The sequence below is a fragment of the Musca domestica genome, unplaced genomic scaffold (assembly GCF_030504385.1).
Source record: "Musca domestica strain aabys unplaced genomic scaffold, Musca_domestica.polishedcontigs.V.1.1 37, whole genome shotgun sequence".
Lineage (NCBI taxonomy): Eukaryota > Metazoa > Arthropoda > Insecta > Diptera > Muscidae > Musca > Musca domestica.
In genome coordinates, this window is record NW_026712321.1 from 690,738 (window position 1) to 714,850 (window position 24,113).

Sequence of the window (24,113 nt, forward strand, 5' to 3'; positions counted from 1 at the left end):
GACGTGGACCTGCACAGACAATTTTCTGTCTTTGGCTGTAGTATCCATTACGAACTTCAAATACTAAATTTGAAACAATTCCGGTGAATAATGTCACTTAAATCACCAAAATATCGAAAATAGGGAGGTATCGTTATATGAGGGCCTTACGAAGAAGTGGACCTGCACAGACAATTTTCTGTCATAGGCTGTAGTGTCTATTACGAACTTCAAATACCAAATTTGAAACAATTCCGGTGAATATTGTCCGAAAAATCATCAAAATACCGAATATAGGGAGGGAGGTATCGTTTAATGAGGGTCATACGAAGACGTGGATCTGCACAAATAATTTTCTATCTTTGGCTGTGGTATCCATTACGAACTTCAAATACCAAGTTTGAAACAATTCCGGTGAATAATGTCGCTAAAATCATCGAAATATCGAAAATAGGGAGATATCGTTATATGAGGGCCTTACGAAGAAGTGGACCTGCACATACAATTTTCTGTCTTACGCTGTAGTATCCATTACGAACATCAAATACCAAATTTGAAACAATTCCGGTGAATAGTGTCGCTAAGATCACCAAATACCGAATATCGGGAGGTACCACTGTATGGAGGCCATACGAAGACGTGGATCTACATGGCCCATTTTCAATACCAAAAGTCTTGCAGACTTAATTTACATTTGAGTAAAATTTTATCAACCTCCTTCATTTCGTTCGGAAGCTAGAGTGATTTCCACAGACGGATAAACGGACAGACGGGCGGACATAGCTAAATCGACATAGAATTTTATGCTGATCAGGAATATATATACTTTGTGGGATTCATATATATATTTCGATGTGTTACAAACATAATGACAAACTTAATATACCCTCCATACTATGGTAAAAAGCCTTAGACAAGGTCTTCTTTTTTATAGAAAAATCCCTAGATAAGGTCTTTTCTACAGAAAAATGCCTCTAAATGGGTCTCATCTATCTAGAAAAAGAAAAAACTACTTCATCTCATTTTTTTCTTTCAATTTACTTTTTTTTTATTTTTGTCCTCGACTACTAACATGACCCTATAGGTGTTAAATATAACAACCCTGTTTATGATTTATATATAGTTTTGAAATATTCGTTTTATGTTTTCTGTTCTATGGATTTTTTTCGTTATGTCCCCGGGGTTATGTTTCACATTTGTATAGGTTATTCATTATTATTACAATAATAATTGTATATTGTGTTGTTACTGTTGTTATGTCGTCCTTGGTTTGGAGTTTTTATTTTGGACATCCTTTTGTTATTTAATTAAAAAAACACATTCTTATTGTTATAGGTGTTTTAAGCGATCATAAATATTCAAGAAAATCCCAATAATTAAAAAAAAAAACACAAAATTTGTTAACCAACTCTTTATATTAATCCTTAACTGTTTTTTATTCTTTTTTACTTTCTTTCTCTTGCTGTTTCTGTTCGCTATTTCCAAAAAAATGTAAAAAAATAATAAAATACAACACAAAAAAATCGTTGAAAAATTCAAAACAAATAAAAATTCAAACAAAAAATTACACCAGAGATCATCGCCAAACAAAATGCCGGTGCCAATGAACATGGAATATATCATCGTCGTGGTTTAACAATGCCAACAGTGATACCAATACCAGATCTAAGAAGTGAATTAGATCAACCCTCTAGCTCGCCAACGACACGACCTCAGTTTCAAGGTCAATATTTTTTACAGAAATTCAAATTTTTCTTAACAAAACCCAAAATGGAAAGAAAAAGAAAACAAAAGCAAAAACTTGAAAAAAGTTTTCTTTTTTTGTGAAATTTTGTGTGTCTACTTTTTTTTTTTTGTTGTTATGTTTGTTATGTCTTTTGATTTGTTTTTTTTTAATATTTATTTTTGTTAATTGATTTGTTTTGTTATATAGTTGTGTTGCAAATAATTGAGTTTTTGTTAATCGTTTTCTGTTTTTTTGTGCCATGCACAGCTTTAAATTGTATTGAGGCTGGAAAGAACTCATACCTTTTCTATCCAGCTGATTCAATGAATATTGGAACTGAAATGTCGTTTTTTAGTTCTTTATTATTGATTTTATCTCATTGCCTTTTTCTCTTTATTTTTGCATGTTCTTTCTTAGATTCATTCATATCATATTTATACTGTGACTGCGTATGTTTTTAAATATAGCTTTGAGATCCCAGAACTAATTGAAGAAGAAAACAAATTTAAGAGTTTCTTGATAAGACCGGCCAAAAATGAGCTCGTTCATATTTATTCCAAGAACTTTTGTAAGAAGCTTCCTAAAAATGTTCCCAAAAAAGACATGGGTCTTTGTTAGAATATAAAAAATCAAGGAGCCTTTTTAGAAGTTTTACTAAAAATATTCTTAAAAACCCATAGGACTTTCTAGGAGGTTTTTTAAAAATGTACGAGCCTTTCCATGAGTCACCACAAAAATACCTGCAAAATCCTCAAGTGTTTGTAGGAAGAAGCCGTTTTCCAAAAAAGATTCATTAAAACCCACTGGACAATCTTTAAAATCCAGGAGTTTTTGGAAAAATCTTCTTTAAAATATTCCTAAAAATCTTAGAGATATTGGAAAAGTCTCCATTAAAATATTTAAAAATTTACTTCAAAATCCATTAGCCTTTTTTAGTCTCCTTAAAAATATTCTTAAAAATCCACGAGCCTTTCCATGAGTCACCACAAAAATACCCGTAAATCCCCGAGCCTTTGTGAGAAGTAGTTGCTTTCTAAAAACATTCTTAAAATTCCCCTGGATAACCTTTAAAATCCCGGGGCTTTTGTAAAAGTCTCCTTAAAAATATTCCTATAAATCCAAGAGCTTTTTTTTAAAAATATACTTCAAAATCCATTAGGCTTTTTAAGTCTCCATAAAAATCGTCTTAAAAATCCACGAGCCTTTCCATGAGTCTCCCCAAAAATAACCGTAAAATCCCCGAGCCTTTGTGAGAAGGAGTCGCTTTCTAAAAACATTTTAAAATCCCTCTGGATAACCTTTAAAATCCCGGGGCTTTTGTAAAAGTCTCCTTAAAAATATTCCTAAAAATCCAAGAGCTTTTGCAAAAATCTCCATTAATTTTTTTTTAAAATATACTTTGAAATCCATTAGCCTTTTTGCCTCCTTATAAATATTCTTAAAAATGTACGAGCCCTTCCATGAGTCACCACAAAAATACCCTTAAATCCCCGAGACTTTGTGAGAAGAAGTCGCTTTCTATAAACATAATATTCCTCCGGATAACCTTTTTAAATCCGGAGGCTTTTGTAAAAGTCTCCTTAAAATTATTCCTAAAAATCCAAGTGCTTTTGCAAAAGTCTCCTTTAAATTTAAAAAAATATATATATATATATGCTTCAAAATCCATTAGCCGTTTTTAGTCTCCTTAAAAATCCACGAGACATCCTAAAAATATGCTTCAAAATCTATTACCATTTTTAAGAGTTTTGTGGAAGCAATACTTAAAGGAGCCTTTAAAAAGTCCTTAAAAGTATTGTTAGAAATCTCCGAGACATTCTAAAAATGTTATCCAAAATCCAGGATTCTATGTAAGTCTCCTTAAATTTTTGTTTTTAATTCATAACACAACCTAATATGTGTCAAAGGGGGGTCTTATTGCAAATATTCTACAAATCCACGAACCTTTGTAAAAGTCTCCTCATTCTTAGAGTGTACCTCATTCTTAGGATGTTTGGGTCCACGTTTAAGTTTCGAAGTTGTCGTTACTTTCTGACTTTGGGTATTTTGAAGATATAGACCCCAATTTCCAACCAAAATAAGTGAAAATTCATATTTTGTGGTTTTTGTGTTTAGATTAATCCTCTCCCAAAAATAAACCTATAAAGAAGGTAAACAAGGGTTCCTGCTGATTTTTGGGCTTTGAAAATTTCTGTTCAAATTTCCAACTAAATCAGCTGTAAATTGATATTTCGGTTTCTCAATTGGTAGTTAAACTCTTTGCAAAAAATATTGTATGTCGATCCAATTTTTGATGTAGTCCCCAGATAAATGTACCTCCTGATTTTCAATAATTCGAAGCTGTCGGTCCCAGTTTTCAACTATGTCAGTTATATAATTTTACATTTCGGGTCCTTTGTGGGTAATTTAACTCCTTCCGAAAACAATTTCGATGTAGGTCTACTTCTTGGGATAGCATCCATATAGCGGTATCTCCGAACTTTAGATATTTTTGAAGATTTCGATCGCCAATTTTCAACAGAATCAGCTGTAACTTCACATTTCGGGTTCCCTTTGGGTAGATTTGCTACTCGCAAAATATATATGTATATGTTTGTCAACCTTTCTATGAAGCCTCCATATAATGAAACCCCCAGATTTTGGGGAATTTGAAGGTTACGGTCCCAATTTTCCAACCAAATCGGCTGTAATTTCATATATCGTGCCCTCTTTGTCGTTAGATTATATTCTTGCAAAAAATATTCAATTCTATTCCACTTTTTGGTATAGGCCTCCATATATAAGGGTACCTCATGATTTTGTGGTTTTCGATGTTTTGGGTCTCAATTTCCTATGAAATCAACTGTAAATTTATATTTCGAGTACGCATTGGGTAGTTTAACTCCCCTCAACATTTTTTTTTTTCAATTTAGGTTCAATTTTTGTCATAGCCCCATAAATGTACCTCCCGAATTTCGGTATTTTGAAGCAGTGGGCCGAAATTTCCAATCAAACCGGTTGTCCTTTGATATTTTGGGTTCTTATTGGGTAGACTGACTCCTCGCAAAAGGAAGTCACTGTATGTCCACTTTATGTTATAGCCCCCATATAAAGGTACCTCCTGATTTCCGGATTTTCGAGAGTTTGGGTTTCAATTTCCTACGAAATTAGTTGAAACTTGATATTTGGGGTTTTTAGTGAATGGTCTAACTGCCTTCAAAATATTTTCAATGTAGGTCCACGCTTTGGTAAAGCCCCCATATAACTTTACCTCCCGATTTTCGATATTTTGAAGCTGTCTGCTGAAATTTCCAATCAAATCGACTGTTGTTTGATATTTCGGGTTCTTATTGCGTAGACTAAGTCCTCGCTAAAAGTAGTCTCTGTAGGTTAATTTCTTGGTATAACCCCCATTTAGGTTAGGTTAAAGGATGCGCGGTTGTATAAACAACAACTCTACTCGGTGACCTTTTGGTCCATTGTGTTCATCCTAATTAAGAAGATTGGAGAATAGAATAGAGAGAAGAAAAGGAAATGAGCCCCCATATAAGAACATCTCCCAATTTTCGGGTTTCCAAGAGTTTGATTCGAAATTTTCTATCAAAAAAAAGTGGAAATTTAATATTTGGGGTTCTCAGTGAAAAATATTCAATTTTGGTCCACTTTTTAATTTAGGTTTCTTTGAAGTTTACTAACCTAAATTCCAACCAAATCAGTTGAAATTTGATTTTTCGTGATTTGACCCACTTTTTCGATCCACTTTTTTCATTTAGTAGGATTTTCCGTATTTTCAGTTACTGAAATCCATGAAAATCTTTGTTAGAATTTACAAATCACACAATTTATATTTTGCATACGCAGTTACATATTTTTTTCTTCATTTTTTTTTACATTCAAATCACATTGCTGTGTTCATTCATTCATTCAAATCATCATTGTTGTTTCATCAAACCCACCAGAAAATATAGACAACCAAACCCACCCTCCCCCTACCCCCGTTCTATTTTTCGCTCATTGCAAATGCATAATCATTGTTGCCCCACCTTAAGCATAATAATAAAAACGCTAAAAAAAAAAGAAAAGTAGACAAGCCATTAAAGCAGCCAAGTCAGTAAGAGCAGCGGCTTCAGCCGGCGACACAGCTTTACAGCACAGCAATAACTGCCTACATTCATTCACTCAGTCAGTCAGTCATTCCTTCATTCATTTTCACATTTACATAGATTACCCGCCGCCCACCTGGTACTACTTGTTGTTGTCTCCACTCAGTCACTCACCACTCGTTCATTATCTAATTTAATTTGAATAGTTATTTTTTTAATTTTTCTTATAGTTCCACAAAGCCACTCTCTTTTAAAAAGTAATGAAAATTAAATATCCTTATTATTACAAAAAAAATATTTTTATCAATATTTAAAAAATGTGTGTGTTTCTTTAACCCCCGCTTTTAAAAAATCAAAACAAAAAAAGTATTAACTCCAATTTTTGTATTTTTATCGGTATTTAAATAAAGCTTTAAGTTTTCTCTTTAGTAACTGATTGATTGGCTAGAAAAAACAAATCTTGACAATATTTAACACACCATTGCACATTTCACTCACAGTCACACCCCCACCCCCACACACACACACACAAAGGAAACACACCAACGCAAATTGTACACACGTTCTTTGTTTTTATTTGTTTGTTTATTTTACACCGACCGCCCACCTTGTACAGCTGACCTGTGTTTTAATTTCTACCTTGCCCTCTCTAACACCACAAAAAAATTGAAATTGAAAATTCTTATCGTTTTTTTCTATAATTATTATTTTATATTTATTTTTCCTGTAGTAACGTATACACATACGGCGAGTGGCTTTATCCATAAACCTGCTGCATCTTTTCACCATCAACAACAACAACAACAATTACAGCAAACACAACAATCACAAATCCACCACGATCCCCACCACCATAATATGGCCGAAAATACTCCTGAAGGTAATTTTATTTTTGATTTTTTATTTAATTTTCAATTTCTAAATTACCCAAAATAAAAATTAATTTATTTTTGAGTTCTTTTTTTTCCCAGGGGTAGATTTAAACGTTTTGAAAAGGATGTGGCAAATTTATTGGAAATTATACAGAGTACATATCAATATATGAAGGGGAGTTTCAATGGTTTAAATTACCTTCTTCATTTCAAACCACGTTTAAAAAGTTAAAAAGGTATCAGTTAGTCTTGCCGACAGATGAGGATATACATCAGCCAATGTTCGATTATTTACATATATATTGACTTCTGTTATGATTATTTAAATTGTTGACCCCTCTAATGACTAGGCTCCGCAAGAATGGGCCAATATTGTCCATTTCGTATTGGACCTAAATAAATATGATATAAATAATGCGACGTGCCACGTACGGACTATATCGACTACATCCTTTACTTTTTATGAAATATGTCATAATTTTTAGAAAATCTGGATAAGATACAAGATATAGTCGTCCTAAGTATTCCATTTTTACCCTTCATTTACTCTTCAAGAAAATCGAACATTTACTTCCAATTTTATGCGAAATCATAAATTCCATATTCATCTCAGCAGGTTTCTGGTTGAGAGAAATATTTGAAATATACAGGGCGAGATAAAAAAACTGCAACAAAATCATACGCCATAATTTTTACATTTTTTTTTTTAAATTTAATTGGTGATCAATGTGACCGAAGGTGCACATTTTCAGCCGACCTCTTTGGAAAGTAAACACGAGCGGATCATTTTGTTTGTTTATAAACTGCTGGACAACGAATGTTTTCTCATCGGAGAAAGCCAAATTCGGCGGTTCACCACTTTCGACCAGGCGAAGCAACTCTTTAGCTCTTTTGAGTCTATTCGGTGTAAGTTCTTGCACTTTTTGGAATTTCAATGGCTTTACCCTCAGCTCCATTCATTTTTGAATGTTTGCCGAATGGAATATTTCCATATGTTCAGCTCACGAGCCATTTTTCGGCCACTGCAACTCGCGGGTTTCTTTAAAGTCGCTTCTTTACTTTTCGAACCATTTCTGCTGATTTTGCTGTTTTCTTCCGTCCACTTCCTTGACGTCGGGCTACGCTACCAGTATCACGGTAACGAGCGATGGTACGAGACACAAAAGATTTATTCACATTTAAATGCTGGAGTGCTCTAACGATAGCCACTTGTGGTTTTCCAGCCAAATATAAAGAAATCACACTATCACGCTTGAATTTCATCACGAATAACTTTTTTTCTGGAAAATTCTCAACGAAATGCTTTTGTACACTTGTAAACAATATAATGAGCTGTCACTGGAATAATATTAATGGCTGTCGGACGAGTGACTTAGAAATGACAGCAGTCTGAAGTTGTTTGCAGTTTTTTCATCTCACCCTGGATATAGGAATATAGAAATATTTTTGACCCGTTGTGGGGGAGGTTCCAGATGGAGTGGACCGATACATACAATCTTCATAGCAGATCTTGTGTTAGCAAAAATATTTGCATGTGTGAAATTGGAAGAGAGTTGGATGATTATTTCGCTTTCTTTGAGCGTTTTGTTTTTCAAAAATCTTGGACCCTTCGTGGGGGAGGTACCAGAAGAAGTGGTCCGATATCTTCCATCTTTATAACAGATCTTGCGTTGATAGAAATATTGAGATGTGCCAAGTCTGAATGGAATCGGAGGTTAATTTCGCGTTTTATGAGCTTCATGGATACTCAAAATGTTGGCCCTCTTCCCAGAAGGAGTGGACCGATACATACCATTTTCACACCAGAGCTTGGGATAATAAAAACATTGTGATGTGTGTAATTTGAAGAGAAACGTATGCTTATTTCCTATTTTAAAACCGTTTTGGTTATTCATAACTTTGACACTTTGTGGGGGAGGCACCAGCAGGAGTAGACCGATATATCCCATATTCACACCAGACCTTGGGTTAATGAAAATATTGTGATGTGTGTAATTTGAAGACAGTCGGACACTTATATCACATTTTACAAGAGTTCTAATTATTTAAAATGTTGACCCTTTGTTGGGAGGAGGTACTTCATAGAGTGGACCGATATTGACCTTTTTCGCACCTGACCTAGCACTGATGCAAATATTAGGATTTGCAAAGTTGCAGTAAAATCGGATTATCCTTTCTCTTTTTGTGCAGTAAATTATTTTCTATGAAAATGTTGACATTTTGTGGGGAAGGTAAGAGAAGGATTTGACTGATATTGCCCATCTCCGAACTCGATCTAAGTATGACAATAATATTACGATGTACCTAGTTTGGATCAAATCGGATATTCCCTTCGAGAGTTATCGTGTGCACCAGTCAGTCAAACAAACAGACGGACGGTCATCGCTAGATCGATCGACTCCAAATGAAACGGATTTGGGCCAATGAGACTTAGGATTTAAAACCGTTATTTCGATTAGGCACGTTTTGGCCGTATCAAATGATATATACCCTCTCTAGCCCTATGGCTGAGGTTATAATAATTTACTGCACAGAAACAGAAAGGATAATCCGATTTTGCTCCAACTTTGCAAATCCTAATATTTGCATCAGTGCTAGGTCAGGTACGAAAATGGCCAATATTGGTGGACTCTATCAAGTGATAGTGTGGACATATGGCTGCGGGATTTGTGGTCCATCATTTATATTCCATTTTTATGGAAAGTTTGTCGTCATCTATGACCAATGATCTCCTAAAGACTCATTGTCAGTTGAACCTTTAAGATATCTTCTATTTTCAGTATGATTCCTTATTAGAATCAATTTAAGCCTTCTTGAATGTAAACATGCCTTTTAGCTCAAATTAGTTTCTATCTTGGCGAATATATTTGCCACCAATTTTGTTATTACAAAAAAAACGAGGTTATTTCTTTCGTTTTTCTAGCCACATCCTTGCCATCCTTGAAACTTTAAGTCTACCCATGGGTAAGGGTAATCCACCCAATGCCACCCATAACCAATGACAATTTCTTTTATTGAGTTCTATTTTGATTACTTCAGTCATGTGTGTTTATTTTTGGTTATTAATTCACGTTTCCAATCGTCATCGACACCATGAACACCACCATCATCATCATCATCACCACTACCCCAACCACCCTGCAATATTATTTTTACGTTTCTGTTCTTTTTTTATTCATTTCTTCATCATTTAGCATTTGTTGTGCACAAATCACGTGGCGTTACCACATTATCTACCATGCATATGCAACAACAACAACAACAGCAGGATCCACTAATGCCCGCCCGTCTAAGACAAGCAAAAGAGAAGTCAAACACCGAAACGAAGGCCGATGAAAGAGGTTTGTTTTAAAACACACGAACACACATGCTTTTATTGCCACACTCACACACACGCGCCATTCCTTTACTAAGAGCCAGCCAACATTGTTGTTGTGTGTGTCCTTTTATGCTAATCAATCATTTACTTTGAATAATGTAAAAAAATATATTATTTTTGTGTCTGAAAAGAAAATTTTAATTTAAGCTTTTTTTGTGGAAAAAATTTGAATTTGTTTGTAAAAATTTTGAGGTGAAAAAATATTTCTTGAAAATGTTTGCTAACCTTTTCCCTAAATTTTAGGTGACAATGTTCCAGCCGGCCGGCCCAGTAATTGGGATCAGCATCGCAGACCTAGTTATGCAGGTATGTTTTGCCATGCTCCATACATTTTGAGAAGAGTTTAATTCAAAAATCTCTTTCTGTTTGTTTTAGGCCGCCGTTCCCGTCGCAATTCTTCCAGTGAAGATTCTCAATTGACAATTGAAAATTTTGGTGGCTCTCAGGATCAGTTGAATGCCATTGATCGTTTCGACAGAGGTGATCGAGAACGTAAACTATCCAATACCACTATAGGTAGGTCTTTGCGGTACGACCATACTTTTTAACAAGACACTTTGCGGTACGACCACACTTTTTAACAAGACACTTTGCGATATGACCATACTTTTAACAAGACACTTTGTGATACGACCATATTTGTTAACAAGACACTTTGCGATACGACCATACTTTTCAACAAGACACTTTGCGATGCGACCATACTTTTCAACAAGACACTTTGCGATACGACCATACTTTTTAACAAGGCACTTTGTGATACGACCATACTTTTTAACAAGGCACTTTGTGATACGACCATACTTTTTACCAAGACACTTTGAGTTACGACCATACTTTTAAACAAGACACTTTGCGATGCGACCATACTTTTCAACAAGACACTTTGCGATACGACCATACTTTTTAACAAGGCACTTTGTGATACGACCATACTTTTTACCAAGACACTTTGAGTTACGACCATACTTTTCAACAAGACACTTTGCGATACGACCATACTTTTTAACAAGACACTTTGCGATACGACCATTCTTTTTAACAAGACACTTTGCGATACGACCATACTTTTTAACAAGACACTTTGCGATACGACCATACTTTTTAACAAGACACTTTGCGATACGACCATACTTTTTAACAAGACACTTTGCGATACGACCATACTTTTCAACAAAACACTTTGCGATGCGACCATACTTTTCAACAAAACACTTTGCGATACGACCATACTTTTTAACAAGACACTTTGCGATACGACCATACTTTTTTACAAGACACTTTGCAATACGACCATACTTTTTTACAAGACGCATTGCGATACGACCATACTTTTCAACAAGACACTTTGCGGTACGACCATACTTTTTAACAAGACACTTTGCGATACGACCATACTTTTTAACAAGACACTTTGCGATATGACCATACTTTTCAACAAGACACTTTGCGATACGACCATACATTTTAATAAGAAACTTTGCGATACGACCATACTTTTTAACAAGACGCATTGCGATACGACCATACTTTTCAACAAGACACTTTGCGATACGACCATACTTTTCAACAAGACACTTTGCGATACGACCATACTTTTTAGCAAGACACTTTGCGATACGACCATACTTTTTAACAAGACGACCATACTTTTCAACAAGACACTTTGCGATACGACCACACTTTTTAACAAGACACTTTGCGATACGACCATACTTTTCAACAAGACACTTTGCGATATGACCATACTTTTTAACAAGACACTTTGCGGTACGACCATACTTTTTAACAAGACACTTTGCGGTACGACCATACTTTTTAACAAGACACTTTGCGATACGACCATACTTTTTACCAAGACACTTTGCGATACGACCATACTTTTCAACAAGACACTTTGCGATACGACCATACTTTTTAACAAGACACTTTGCGGTACGACCATACTTTTTAACAGGACACTTCGCGATACGACCATACTTTTTAACAAGACACTTTGCGGTACGACCATACTTTTTAACAAGACACTTTGCGATACGACCATACTTTTTAACAAGACAAGGACTCCTCTCCTTTTACATATTTTCGAAATTAATGAACTCATTTTAACTTACAGAACATGTGGTCCCCGTTCGTTCTTCCATAGCCGATGCCCGGGGCACCTTACAGCTGGGCTATGACACCGATTCTGGGTCGGAAAAGCAAGATCACGATACAGAGAAACAACAGCCGCTGAAACGGCAACCAAGGTAGGATATATTTGTGTGGATTTTGAAAGTTTTTCATCTCGATTTTTTTTCTTCGATTTTAGCTGTGACAATGTCAATCTTGCTGCCAAAAATAATGGCACCCTATCACATGCCAACAGTGCCACAAATGTGCCACTACAACAACAACAACAGCAACAAAAACAACATTCGAATAGTCCCGAAATGCTGGCCGGCGATGAACCACCCAGGGAAAGAGATCCAAATGCCACACTCACGCGAAAATCCTCAAATGCCAGCATGCACATGAAACCCCAAACGAATTGGCAAAATAAAACAAGTGGTAAGAGGAAACAGGATATATTTATACAAAAAAAAAAAAAACGCTCCATCCATTACGAACATCAAATACCACATTTGAAACATTTCCGGTGAATAATGTCGCTTAAATTATTAAAATACCGAAAATAGGGAGGCACCATTATATCAGGGCTTTACCAAAACGTGGACCTACATTGCCCATTTTCACTACCAAAAGTCCTGCAGACATAATATATATTTGAGTAAAAAGTTATCAACCTTCTTCATTTCGTTCGGAAGCTAGAGTGATTTCCACAGACGGACGGAAATAGCTAAATCGACATAGAATTTTATGCTGATCGAGAATACATGTACTTTGTGGGGTTTAAAATGTATATTTCGAGGTGTTACAAGCGGAATGACCTCCATACTATGGTGGAGGGTATAAAAAAATATAGAAGAACTAAGGAAGGGATATTAGAAAGTGATAGAGGATCTAAAAGCTTAAGTATTTGGTAGATGATTTGGAAGAGGTGGTTGCCGGGAAGATCTCAAAGATAGGGCCAGGGAGTGATGGTCTGAATGTCAAGGAGCAGTGCCTGAGAATGGGTTTATTATTGACTAGAATGGAGCCTTTTTAGACGAACTTTTAAGAAGATCTTTTACGTGATCAGCACTCTTTTTTGGTTCATGAATGGCACTAGAGAAGGACTTCCTTAATGACCAAATTGATGTCCAGAAAGAAGAATTTTTTGTTTATGAAAAAATGCCGGAAATTGGGCAACATTAGTGACGAGAAAGGAGTCTTATTAAAAAGCCAGGAAGGAAAACTGAATTCAAGCAGCAATGCCTGAGAATAGTTTTATAATTGACGAGAGTCGATTTTTTAAGATGATCAGAAGAGCGGATGACGAGGGAATTTTCAAATGACCAGAAAGGAGAACTTTTGTATCAATTAAAAAGTGCTTCAGATATGAGAGGTAGTGTCAGGAAATGGAGAGGTTGGAGACTTTATTTGACCAGAAAGGAAAAATTTTGAATGTGAACAGAAACTAGTCCATTTTGATAAGTGGCACAGCCAGAAAAAGACCTTCTTTTTGACGAAAATTGGGTATTTTTAGATGACCAAAAAGGAGAAACTTCCGAAGAGGAATGGAAGAGTTATATTATTGAGTGGAGTCTTTTGGACATCCAGAGTAAAGAAATTTTGGAAAACAGTCTTGTTTGGTGAGAATTAGCGCTAGAAAAGGATATTCTTATTGACGTGAATGGCGTTTTTTTTTTAAATAGACACAAAATATAACTTTTTGAATGACTATTATGAATATAAAAAGAGTATTAAATGTGGCTTTATATAAGAACTGATTACCAACATTTCCAGAAAAATAGAAGGCACAGCTTTCCTACTGTCATTCTAAAGTTTTTTTGCCATTTACATATTTTCCATTACCCTTGCAACATCTACTTTCCCTTGCATCTCTTGCTTTTCTAACATTTCCCAAATTTTCTAATTCTCCAGATCTTTACGATGACGACACCCGATCCCAAGAGAGTGCTTATAAATTGTCAAATATACGCATGAAACTGGAAGAACGTCGGCGCATGATTGAACAGGATAAGCGGCGAATTGAAATGGCTCTGAATCGTTATCAGGAAAAGGTTAATATACATTTTCGAAATCATTAAAGAAATTATGTCATTTAATTTTAATAATTTTCTCTTATCTGTTTTCCAGCTAAATCAAGACGACCTAATGGCCGATGATTACATGAAATGGGAAACAATGAGCAATGATTCGAAACGTACATCAGACATTGATCCCATGGAATTGGATAAGTATCAAGTGAGTTGAAGTGTTGATATGTTGAATGTGGGTATATTACTTTTGGTTTGGTTGGTATTTGGGTAAAATTCTAACAACTATTGCACACAATCTAACTTTTTCCAATATTGTGTAGCTCGCTCACTGTACTACTAAAAACCGTTTCCCCCTCTTTTTTTTTTTTTTTTTTTTTGTATTCAATTCCCAAGAGTGTTGTTAGCGTAGTATTGTAATTTATTTATAAAAATCGTATTTGTGTTGAAGTTTTGTAGTTTATTTAGGTATGTAATTAGTTCTGCAACAACAAAAAATCTATTACAAAAATAGAGAAGAATTGAAAAAAAACTCTGTAGATTAGGGGATGTCGAGAAAGACTGAAATTCAGGCAGTTTCAAAGACGAGCTAAAATCAAAACTGAAACACATTCAATTTTGTTAACCGAGCTGAATGTGCAGGAAATCTTTGGGGTTTATAGAAAAGTTAAAGGCATAGGGGTTTTTATGAACCAGCTGGAGATCAAAGGCTTTGCTTAAATGACTTGAAGTGTATTGAATTTACAGGAAGAGTTCATAGACATAATTATGTTCATAGCGACTTAGAACGTTTTCCGTTCGTTTTCCAATCAAATTATATGGAAGGATTCAGGTAGTCTAAAATATTCTAAAATAAAATATGAGCTATAATTAAATCTGAAACATATACAGACTTGCTGATTGTGCAGGAAATCTTATGATACGGCCGGAGCTGAAATTAGGATTAATAGACAAATTGGATGCCCAAGGGTTTACAGGGAGCGTTCATATATAAACTGAAGTTCATGGCGTCTATAAGTGTCCATATTTAATCCTTTATAAATAAACCGAAGGCATTCTTTATTTAAGGATTATAATAGCAAGTCAGAAAGAAGTTTTATAATTGACAACAAAGGAAACAATTATTTACCACAAGAGAGGAAGACTTATAAGGAAATCTTTTTTAATAATAATTTATTAAAAATCAGCAAGAAAAGTTTAATTGAACACCCCCATGGAATACCCGTAGAGAATTTTAAGAAACATCTGTAGTAGATGAGAGAGTTTTTTTCAGAGAGGAAGAAATGTTTTTAGACTACCAACATTTTGCCTGTTTGGTCGGTTAGAATAGAGTATTTTTAGACTACACAGACTACTACAGAAGGAGGTCTTTTTAGACGAAGGAGGTCTTTTTTTCAAAAAGAATATGGGCGAAATTCTCTCTACCAGATCATAAGAAGTTTTTTTTTTTTTGAGGAGACAAGAAGGAATCCTCTTTGGGAAATCAGAAAAAGGCATTTCAGACTATAAAAAGTTACTCTTTGAAAGAAAAGTAGGAGACAACAAGGAAGCCTCTTTGGGAAATCAGAAAAAGGCATTTCAGACTACAAAAAGTTACTCTTTGAAATAAAAATAAGTTGGACAGATAAAGAGGGGGGGGGGTATTTTCCAGAAGGCAGTCTTTTTTAGATGGCCCTGAAAAATTAGTATTTTAGAAGATCTATAATCCGCAAAGAAGGAACCCTTTTATGCTACCAGAAGGAGGATTTTTAGACGACAAGAATATAGTATTTTTGGTTGGCCAAAAAGTATAAAGAAGAGCATCGAATTGAAGTGTTTTTAAAGACTTAAAAAAGTCTCATTAGGGGATCGGAATGGACAATTTACATGCTATCAAAAGGGAGTTTTTCAGAAGAAAAAAAGCTAATCAGGGAAGGTGTTTATTATTCACGATAAGGCAGTCTTTTTTGAATGCCCTGATACAAGGAGTATTTTAGGAGATCTATAAACCGAGATTTATACGACAGAAAGATAGTGGTGTTTTTGGTTGACTAAAAAAGACGAAGAAGAGCATCGGTTTTTTAAAAGACCAAAAGACTTTCTTTTGAGATTAGTATGAAAAACATACAGGCTATGAAAAGAAAGTATTTCAAAAGAAAAAAAGTCACAAGAAGGAAATCTTTTCGGTCGAATCGAAATACGGAGTATTTTACCAAAAAGCCAACAAGAAAGAGCACTTTTTAGACTATCAGGGGTATATTTTTTAGATGGCAAGAAGAAAGTGTTTTTGGTCGATCGATAAGAGCACAGGATAGAATTCATTTTAAAAGAGATCAAAATGCAGAATCTACAGGCTATCAAAAATGAGACTTTCAGATAAAAAAAAAAACTATTACGAGAGGGCCTTCTTTTTGGATGACCCAAAAGACAAAATATTTTACCAGTAAGCCTACAAGAATGGCTCTTTTTGGACTACCAGAAGGAGTTTTTTTAGACGACAATAGGAAAGGGTTTTTGGATTACTAAAAAAACCAAGAAGATCAGCGAATGGAAGTCTTTTTAAAAGACCAAAGGAAAGTCTCTTTGGGATATCAAAATGGAGGATATACAGGCTATTTAAAGAGAGTCTTTTAGATGAAAAAATGTTAGTGAGAAAAGGTGGTTATTACTCACGAAAAGGCATTCTTTTTGGACGACTCAAAATACAAAATATTTTAGGGTTATTTTAAGGGTTTTTAGACGACAATAAGAAAGGGTTTTTGAATTACTAAAAAAATGAAGAAGAGCAGCGAATGGAAGTTTTTTTAAAAGACCAAAGGAAAATCTCTTTGGGAGATCAAAATGGAGAATATATAGGCTATTTAAAAAGAGTCTTTCAGAAGAAAAAAAAGTTAGTGAGAAAAGGTGGTTATTACTCACGAAAAGGCATTCTTTTTGGACGACTCAAAATACAAAATATTTTACCGGTAAGCCATCAGGAATGACAGTCGATAAGAAAGGGTCTTTGAATTACTAAAAAAATGAAGTAGAAAAGTGAAGTCTTTTTAAAAGACCAAAGGAAAGTCTCTTTGGGATATTAAAATGGAGAATATACAGGCTATTTAAAAAGAGTCTTTCAGAAGAAAAAATAAGTTAGTCAGAAAATGTGGTTATTATTCACCGGAAGGTACTCTTTTTGGATGGCTCAAAAGATTGAGTATTTTACCAACAAGAATGGAGCTTTTTAGTCTACTAGAAGCAGATCTTATTAGTCTGCCACAAGGAGATGTTTTATCCGACAAGATGATAATCTTCTCAGATAGTGAAACATGAGGAAGGAGAGACTATTTATAGAGGATTATCAATAGGTCTTTAGAAGACCAGATGTGATTATAAAATGAGAAATGGGATTCAACTTTGCAAGATCATAATGAGGAGCTAAAGCCAATCGGAAGGAATAGAATTTAGTCTTTTTAGATAGCCTATAGCAAATATTGAGGTTATAAAATATTAGATTTATATCCCTTTCAACCGAAAAATAATGATTGTTGCTATAAGTAATGTTCATGTAGTCTATTATTCGAACATGTTTTTGACGTACTATTTAGAAAATAATTAGAAAAAAAATTGAAAATCTCCAAAAACTTAATTTAAAATTGTATCTAAAAAATTCCACTTGTATTTGTGTACATATCATTTGTATCTCTTCGTTTGTGTGTTTTTTTTTGGTATTTAATCATTTGTGCATTTCAATTTATTATTTACAACAACAACTACTACTACGTACAACCCTCTCACTCTCTTCCACCTCCCCGCCCCCTAATGTTTCTTATGTGTCATCATTGTTTTTGCATCATAATCGCAGCAAAGCATCGCTATTATGAACATGAATCTGCAAGATATTCAACAAGACATACAAAGGCTAGCCACTCAACAAAATCAGATACAGGCCCAACAAATGCAAGCCCAACAGTTGCTGCAGGCTCAACAGATTGCCAATATGTTGAATCAGGTAAAATGATATGCAAATACCAACAGACAGACAGACAGACGAACAAACATAAGCACAAACACACACATACACCTCTTTCGATTTGGCACCCGACAAAAAAAAAACGAAAAAATGAAAGAAAATTAAACGAAATTTTGAAACAAAACTCTTTAAACTACACACAACACATTTACACAATTCTATGTTCCAAACCATGTCATGCTCTGTCATGTTTTCTGTTCATATTTGTCCCCCCCCCACAAGAAAAACTAAAACAAGCTTGAAACCTAATATGCTTTATATGCCTAAAAGTATGCCATCGAATATTGGAATTTATTAATTGTCTTCCCACGTTCCTCTATTCTCTAGCAACACTCAAATTTTGGTTCCCAACAACATTTGGCCGATCCCTATCCGCCACGGCCTCTGCAACAACAACAGAACTTTGGCTCTTCACCCCATTTGCCGCAGTCCTTTAACAGCGCTGTCAATCCCTATGGTTCACGACCACCCAGCCGTGATCCCTACCAACAAATGCAGACCATGCCGGTACAGTACATGAACGACAGCACACCACCCTATAACATGTACGGTGGTGGTCAGCAGCAACCATCGATGGTGCCACAGTCCCAATACAATACCATGATGTCGACGCATTACAATGACAACAATGTCGTGCCTTACAACAACAGCAGCAGTAATCATAACTATGGACCACAGCCGCCGCATCATCCAGCCCAACAACAGCCACCACCACAACCAGCACACCAACAACCATACATTCCGCGTCAAAGTATTTACGATGATTATGCCCCACCACCACCAGCACACCACCAATCGATGATGGGTCGTGAGCCCAACATGTCACCACAGCCGAATAACTATTATGGCCATGAGGCTCCACCTCAGGCGAATGTCTATGCTGGTCCACCGCCAACGCAACGGAGAACCTGGGCCCAGCCCTCGTTTGATGCCATGCAACAGCAAATGGTGGATGTGAATGCCTGGCAAAGACGTTCCCAGAAATCGGAAGATGGTGGTCCTAGCTGGGGTAGTCCCCAACAGGATAATCACATGCCTCAGCAGTCACATCACCGCTCGTCGATACACCAGAATGGTGATAGTCAACAGCACATGCAAATGTATCCGGTCCACTCATCGCCAGTGCACAGTCAGCGTGGTAGCATGGGTGGTGGCGGCGGTGTACAACGTCAGCAATCCATGACCAATTTGAGAGAGACTCGATCACCAATTGTTGTTCCCAAGGCCTCGTCGGCACCCACACCACCGGAAGATGTCATGGCACCCCAGAGTATTTGTTTCATTGGCGATGAGGATGACATTGATGAAATTGAACGGAATGTCATTGAGAAAATGCAAAGCACTGGGCTGTCAGAATACAGTTTTCCCATACACCACCACCATAATAGTTCCCAACAACAACAACAGCAGCAGCAACAGCAACACTATCAGCGGGATGAACAATACACATATGATGATTATGGCGGTGGTGGTGGTCACCCGGATATGATGCCCCAGAAACTCAATATAACCAGTGGTAATCTTACCTACAGGATTCCATCTCCACAACGTCCACAACTCCATCCAAATAGCTTCCAGGTGGGATATAAAATTTTAAATTTAAATAAAAGTTATTTAATCTTCTTCCCTCCCTTTTTTTCAGGATCCTCGTTCAGCTGAGAAGAACAATAGCAATGCCGAAAAAGGCTTCTATATCTCCTTCGATGATGATCAGCCCAAAAGACCCAAACCTCCATTACGCGCCAAACGTTCACCCAAAAAAGAAAAAAGCCTTGACAGTGTTGATCATCAGACACTGAACAGTGGCGATTCGAGCAGTGGCAATCTAAAAGATTACCACGATTCCCCGTTCAGCAAAGAGGTCAACGAACCGAAATTCAAACCAAAAATCCATCAGTTGAACTACAGCGAAAGCGGTAGCCCCAAATCAACATCGATGGATATAAACAAGGCCACATACAACAAATACACCGACAGTCCCATACAATTAAGTCAGGTTATGTCCGCCGGGGACAATAAACAGTTTACGTCTTCGTCGTCGTCGTCGCACAACACAAGTAATAATCACAATCAACCACAAACTCCTCCGCCGTCAGTTGCTTCCACATCGCCCACACATGTTGTGAGCAGCAGCAGCAGTAGTCAAGCCCTAGAGAATAGTCGAGGTGAAAAAACGAAAAGCAAAGCTTTAATTATTGGCACCGATGCCACCAATTTAGATCCGGTAGGTTTAAAGAGATAAAATTGTATCGAAAATCATAAATTCGAATTATTATCTTTCCTTTCCAGGAATCCGTGGATGAAATGGAACGCCGCAAGGAGAAAATCATGCTGATGTCCTTGCAACGTCGCCAACAACAGGAGGAGGCCAAGGAACGCAAAGAACAGGAGGCTGCACGTAAACGTGAACTCGAACGTGAAAAAGAGGAGGAGAAGCAACGCAAAAAGGAAGAACAAATGGCTCGCAGAGCGGCAATATTGGAACAGCATCGCCTCAAAAAGGCTCTGGAAGAAGCGGAACGGGAGGTAGGGAACGATCAGATTTATTGGGAACTAGCTAGCCCAAAGGAAAACATTTTCTTGAAATCATTTTCTTGAAATCTTTTGTGAAAGACAAAATATTTTCCATAGAAGGCAGAATGACCAAGGAAACTTTTTTTATGGAAAACCAACTAAAAGGTCTTTTCATAGAAAAACAAAAGAGTTCTGAAAGCAGACAAGCAGATCATCTTCTAGAAGATTTTAAAGGTTATTTATTGATGACAAATAATAGGCCAAAAGGTCACCTATAATCCAAAAGATCTTTTTATAAATGACAAAATACTTCCTTCATAACAAAGAACCAGTAAGGAAAAGTCAAAAGTCGGCCGGGACCGACTATATGATACCCTATACCACTTTGCATATTTAGTAAAGCTCCCGTAACAAGAGAATTTATTTAAATTTGATCATACCACCTATTAACATTTGGCTTTAGAGCAGTTATAGTTTGGCTTCAGAGGGAACTAATATATGGGAGGCATATCCAATTCTATATAGATTTTCACTAAATTTGACAGACATTTTATTTTTCGAGAAAGATTATATCAAAAAAATATATATCGGAACCGAGTTCCACAAATGGGAAAAGTACATCCCGAAATTCACTCCATTTAGGCTGATATTAGCCATTATTTGCTCAATAAATCTGAAATCGGATGAAACATATATGTGACAGCTATATTCAAATCTTAGCCGATCTCGCTAAAATTTGGCAAAGGTATCTCCGAGCTCTATGAGATATCTGGTACCAAAAATCATTGTTGTCAAAGGAATATTACGAATGTGAGGGACTTAAACACTAAATCGGATGAGACATGTATATGGGAGCTATTGCTATATCTAAACCGATTTTGACAAAATTTGGTGTACTTTCTTCTAGACTGAATTCGGTTGGATGTGCCAAAATTCAGGACTTTTGGACTGATATTGGCTATTAACCCGAAATCAGTTGAAGATATATACGGAAGCTATATGCAAATCTGATTCGATCTTGACAAAATTTGATGCACCTACTTCAGAGCAGTATTTGATATCTGGTACCAAATATCATGCTTGTGGAATGCATATTACGCATGTGAGGGACTTAAACACCAAATCGGATTAAACATATATATGGGAGATATAGCTATATCTGAACCGATTTTCACCATATTTGATGTACTTACTTCTACACTGAATTCGGTTGGATGTGCCAACCGACTTGGATTTGTATTGAACATTTGGTGCACAATTAACACGAAATCGGTTGAAGATATATGGGTGCTATATCTATCTATCTATCTATCTGATCCGATTATCACCAATTAGGGTTCGTCCTTGGACCAAACAAATATTGTTTCGAAAATTTCATCTCAATCGGATAATTAATGCGACCTGCATTTTGTTCACAAGAATACATGGACAGACGGACTGACATGCATAAATCGGTTCAGAAAGTGATTCTATGAATATCTTATATAACCTCATGATTTTCCCTGAGAAAACTTGTTTTATTTTCTCTCCTTTTGCAATTCTTTTAAATAAATGTTCTCCTCTCTCATTTCTTTTGCAGGGCAAAACAATAGACCGCAATGACATTGCCCTCAAGCCGAGCACACAAACGAATACTATATCTAGGACACGCCAAAAGAGTACACGACCACGTCCCAAAACCATACATGTGGACGATGGTTCTGCTGTGGATATAAGTGAAGCTTCCAGCCTATCTAGTCGTGGTAAAAAAGGCTCGAGTTCGAATATAACAGGTAAGTGTTGAAATTTCCTTCCCTCCCCCCAAAAAAGATGCAAAACGAAACTTGTTGCTATTATTGCGGACACACTCTATATATAGAGAACATCATGTGTTACCACCTGTCTGTGAGACTGACTTGTTTTGATGTGTGTTGTTACTTTTTTTTTCCTGTTGTTAATTTTTTTTTTTTTATTTTTTTTTTATTATTATTTCTACCCCCTTTTGTTAACAACGTTCTTTGTTCTTTGCATGACTCGTTGAAAACAAAAAATATTTTTTTTTTGGTTTTTACAAAAAAACGATAACACGTTCAAACCAAAAAACCCAGGTTTAGGCCAATTAAGTTCGAACTCAATGAGACGAGACTATTACCGAGGCTCTCAAGACTCCCTCACAGTGAAAGGTAATTGTGTGTTTTTTTTTATTTATTTTATTTATATAATTTTTATTATTATTTTCAAATGTGGTTAAGACAAGCTATGCTAAAACAAAGTTAAATGCCTAGAACCACATTTGAAAATATGTTTATTATTTATATTCAAAAGGTAGTTTTGTTTGATTTTAATTTTTGGTATCTGAATGTGCATGGAAAATTTAATGTAATTATTTTATGTTTGAAAGATCTGAAAAGTACGAAAAAAGTATCTGTGTTGTGAGGGGAGAATTTAGGTGTCGCAGATAACTTTGAGAAAAAAAAAAAACGATTTTGGCCCGCATAAATTAAATTTTCTGAATTTGGAGCGGATAGTGTTTTAAAATTGTTCGGATAATTAAATTGATGTATTGATGATGTGAATAAAACATCGTTCGCATATTGCGAATAAAGCATTTACCTTGTTAAGATCGTGTCAAATGAATTTACACTGTTTGGATAAGGCGGATAATCAAAAAAATTATATATTATTTGGATAACTGATAACGAATAATTTTCATTGCTCGGATAAAGCGGAAAATGTTAAAAAAAAATTCGGATAATGAGATTACTGAAGCTACAATGTTTGGATAATGTGAATAATACATCTACGCTCTTTGGATAATGTGGATAAAACTTCTTCATCGTTCGCATATTGCGGATAAAATGTTTATTTTGTTCAGATAATGTTTTGAAGACATTTAGATTGTTCGGATAGTCGATCTACATTGTTCGGAGAATATATCTGCATAGTTAGGATAACCCGGATAACGTGGATAATTAATTTTCATTGCTCGGATAAAGCGAAAAATGTTAAAAAATGATTCGGATAATGAGATTAATGCAGCTACAATGTTTGGATAATTGGAATAATATATTTACACGGGTTGGATAAAACATCTGCATCGTTCGGATATGCGGATAAAGTGTTCACCTTGTTCGGATAATGTTTTGAATACATTTACACTGCTCGGATAATGCGGAAAGTCGATCTACATCGTTCGGATAATATATTTGCATAGTTGGGATAATACGGATAACGTGGATAATTAATTTTCATTGCTTGGATAAAGCGGAAAATGTAAAAAAGTATTTCGGATAATAAAATTAATGCAGCTACAATGTTTGGATAATGTGAATAATACAACTACACTGTTCGAATAATGTAGATAAAACATCTTCGTCGTTCGGATATTGCGAATAAAGTGTTTACCTTGTTCGGATAATGTTTTGAATACATTTACACTGCTCGGAAAA

The 24,113-nt window shown here is 35.6% G+C and overlaps 1 protein-coding gene across 16 annotated transcripts in view; it reads left to right on the plus strand.

The window, feature by feature from the left end:
* The window catches only part of LOC101899783 (patronin), a 54,580-nt gene that overhangs the window by 14,526 nt on the left and 15,941 nt on the right, over positions 1–24,113 (plus strand). For 8 of the 16 annotated variants that reach the window (XM_059126276.1, XM_059126286.1, XM_059126280.1 and 5 more), the window contains exons 6-20: positions 1,553–1,702; positions 6,518–6,667; positions 9,854–10,000; positions 10,282–10,344; positions 10,414–10,554; positions 12,155–12,287; positions 12,350–12,588; positions 14,065–14,204; positions 14,281–14,388; positions 18,004–18,150; positions 18,499–19,749; positions 19,814–20,395; positions 20,461–20,697; positions 22,265–22,457; positions 22,773–22,847. In XM_059126276.1, coding sequence (XP_058982259.1) covers positions 1,553–1,702; positions 6,518–6,667; positions 9,854–10,000; positions 10,282–10,344; positions 10,414–10,554; positions 12,155–12,287; positions 12,350–12,588; positions 14,065–14,204; positions 14,281–14,388; positions 18,004–18,150; positions 18,499–19,749; positions 19,814–20,395; positions 20,461–20,697; positions 22,265–22,457; positions 22,773–22,847 — 3,756 coding nt within the window. The remainder of the gene's footprint in view (positions 1–1,552; positions 1,703–6,517; positions 6,668–9,853; positions 10,001–10,281; positions 10,345–10,413; positions 10,555–12,154; positions 12,288–12,349; positions 12,589–14,064; positions 14,205–14,280; positions 14,389–18,003; positions 18,151–18,498; positions 19,750–19,813; positions 20,396–20,460; positions 20,698–22,264; positions 22,458–22,772; positions 22,848–24,113) is intronic. The other 8 variants (XM_059126279.1, XM_059126285.1, XM_059126290.1 and 5 more) reach the window with 5 other exon arrangements.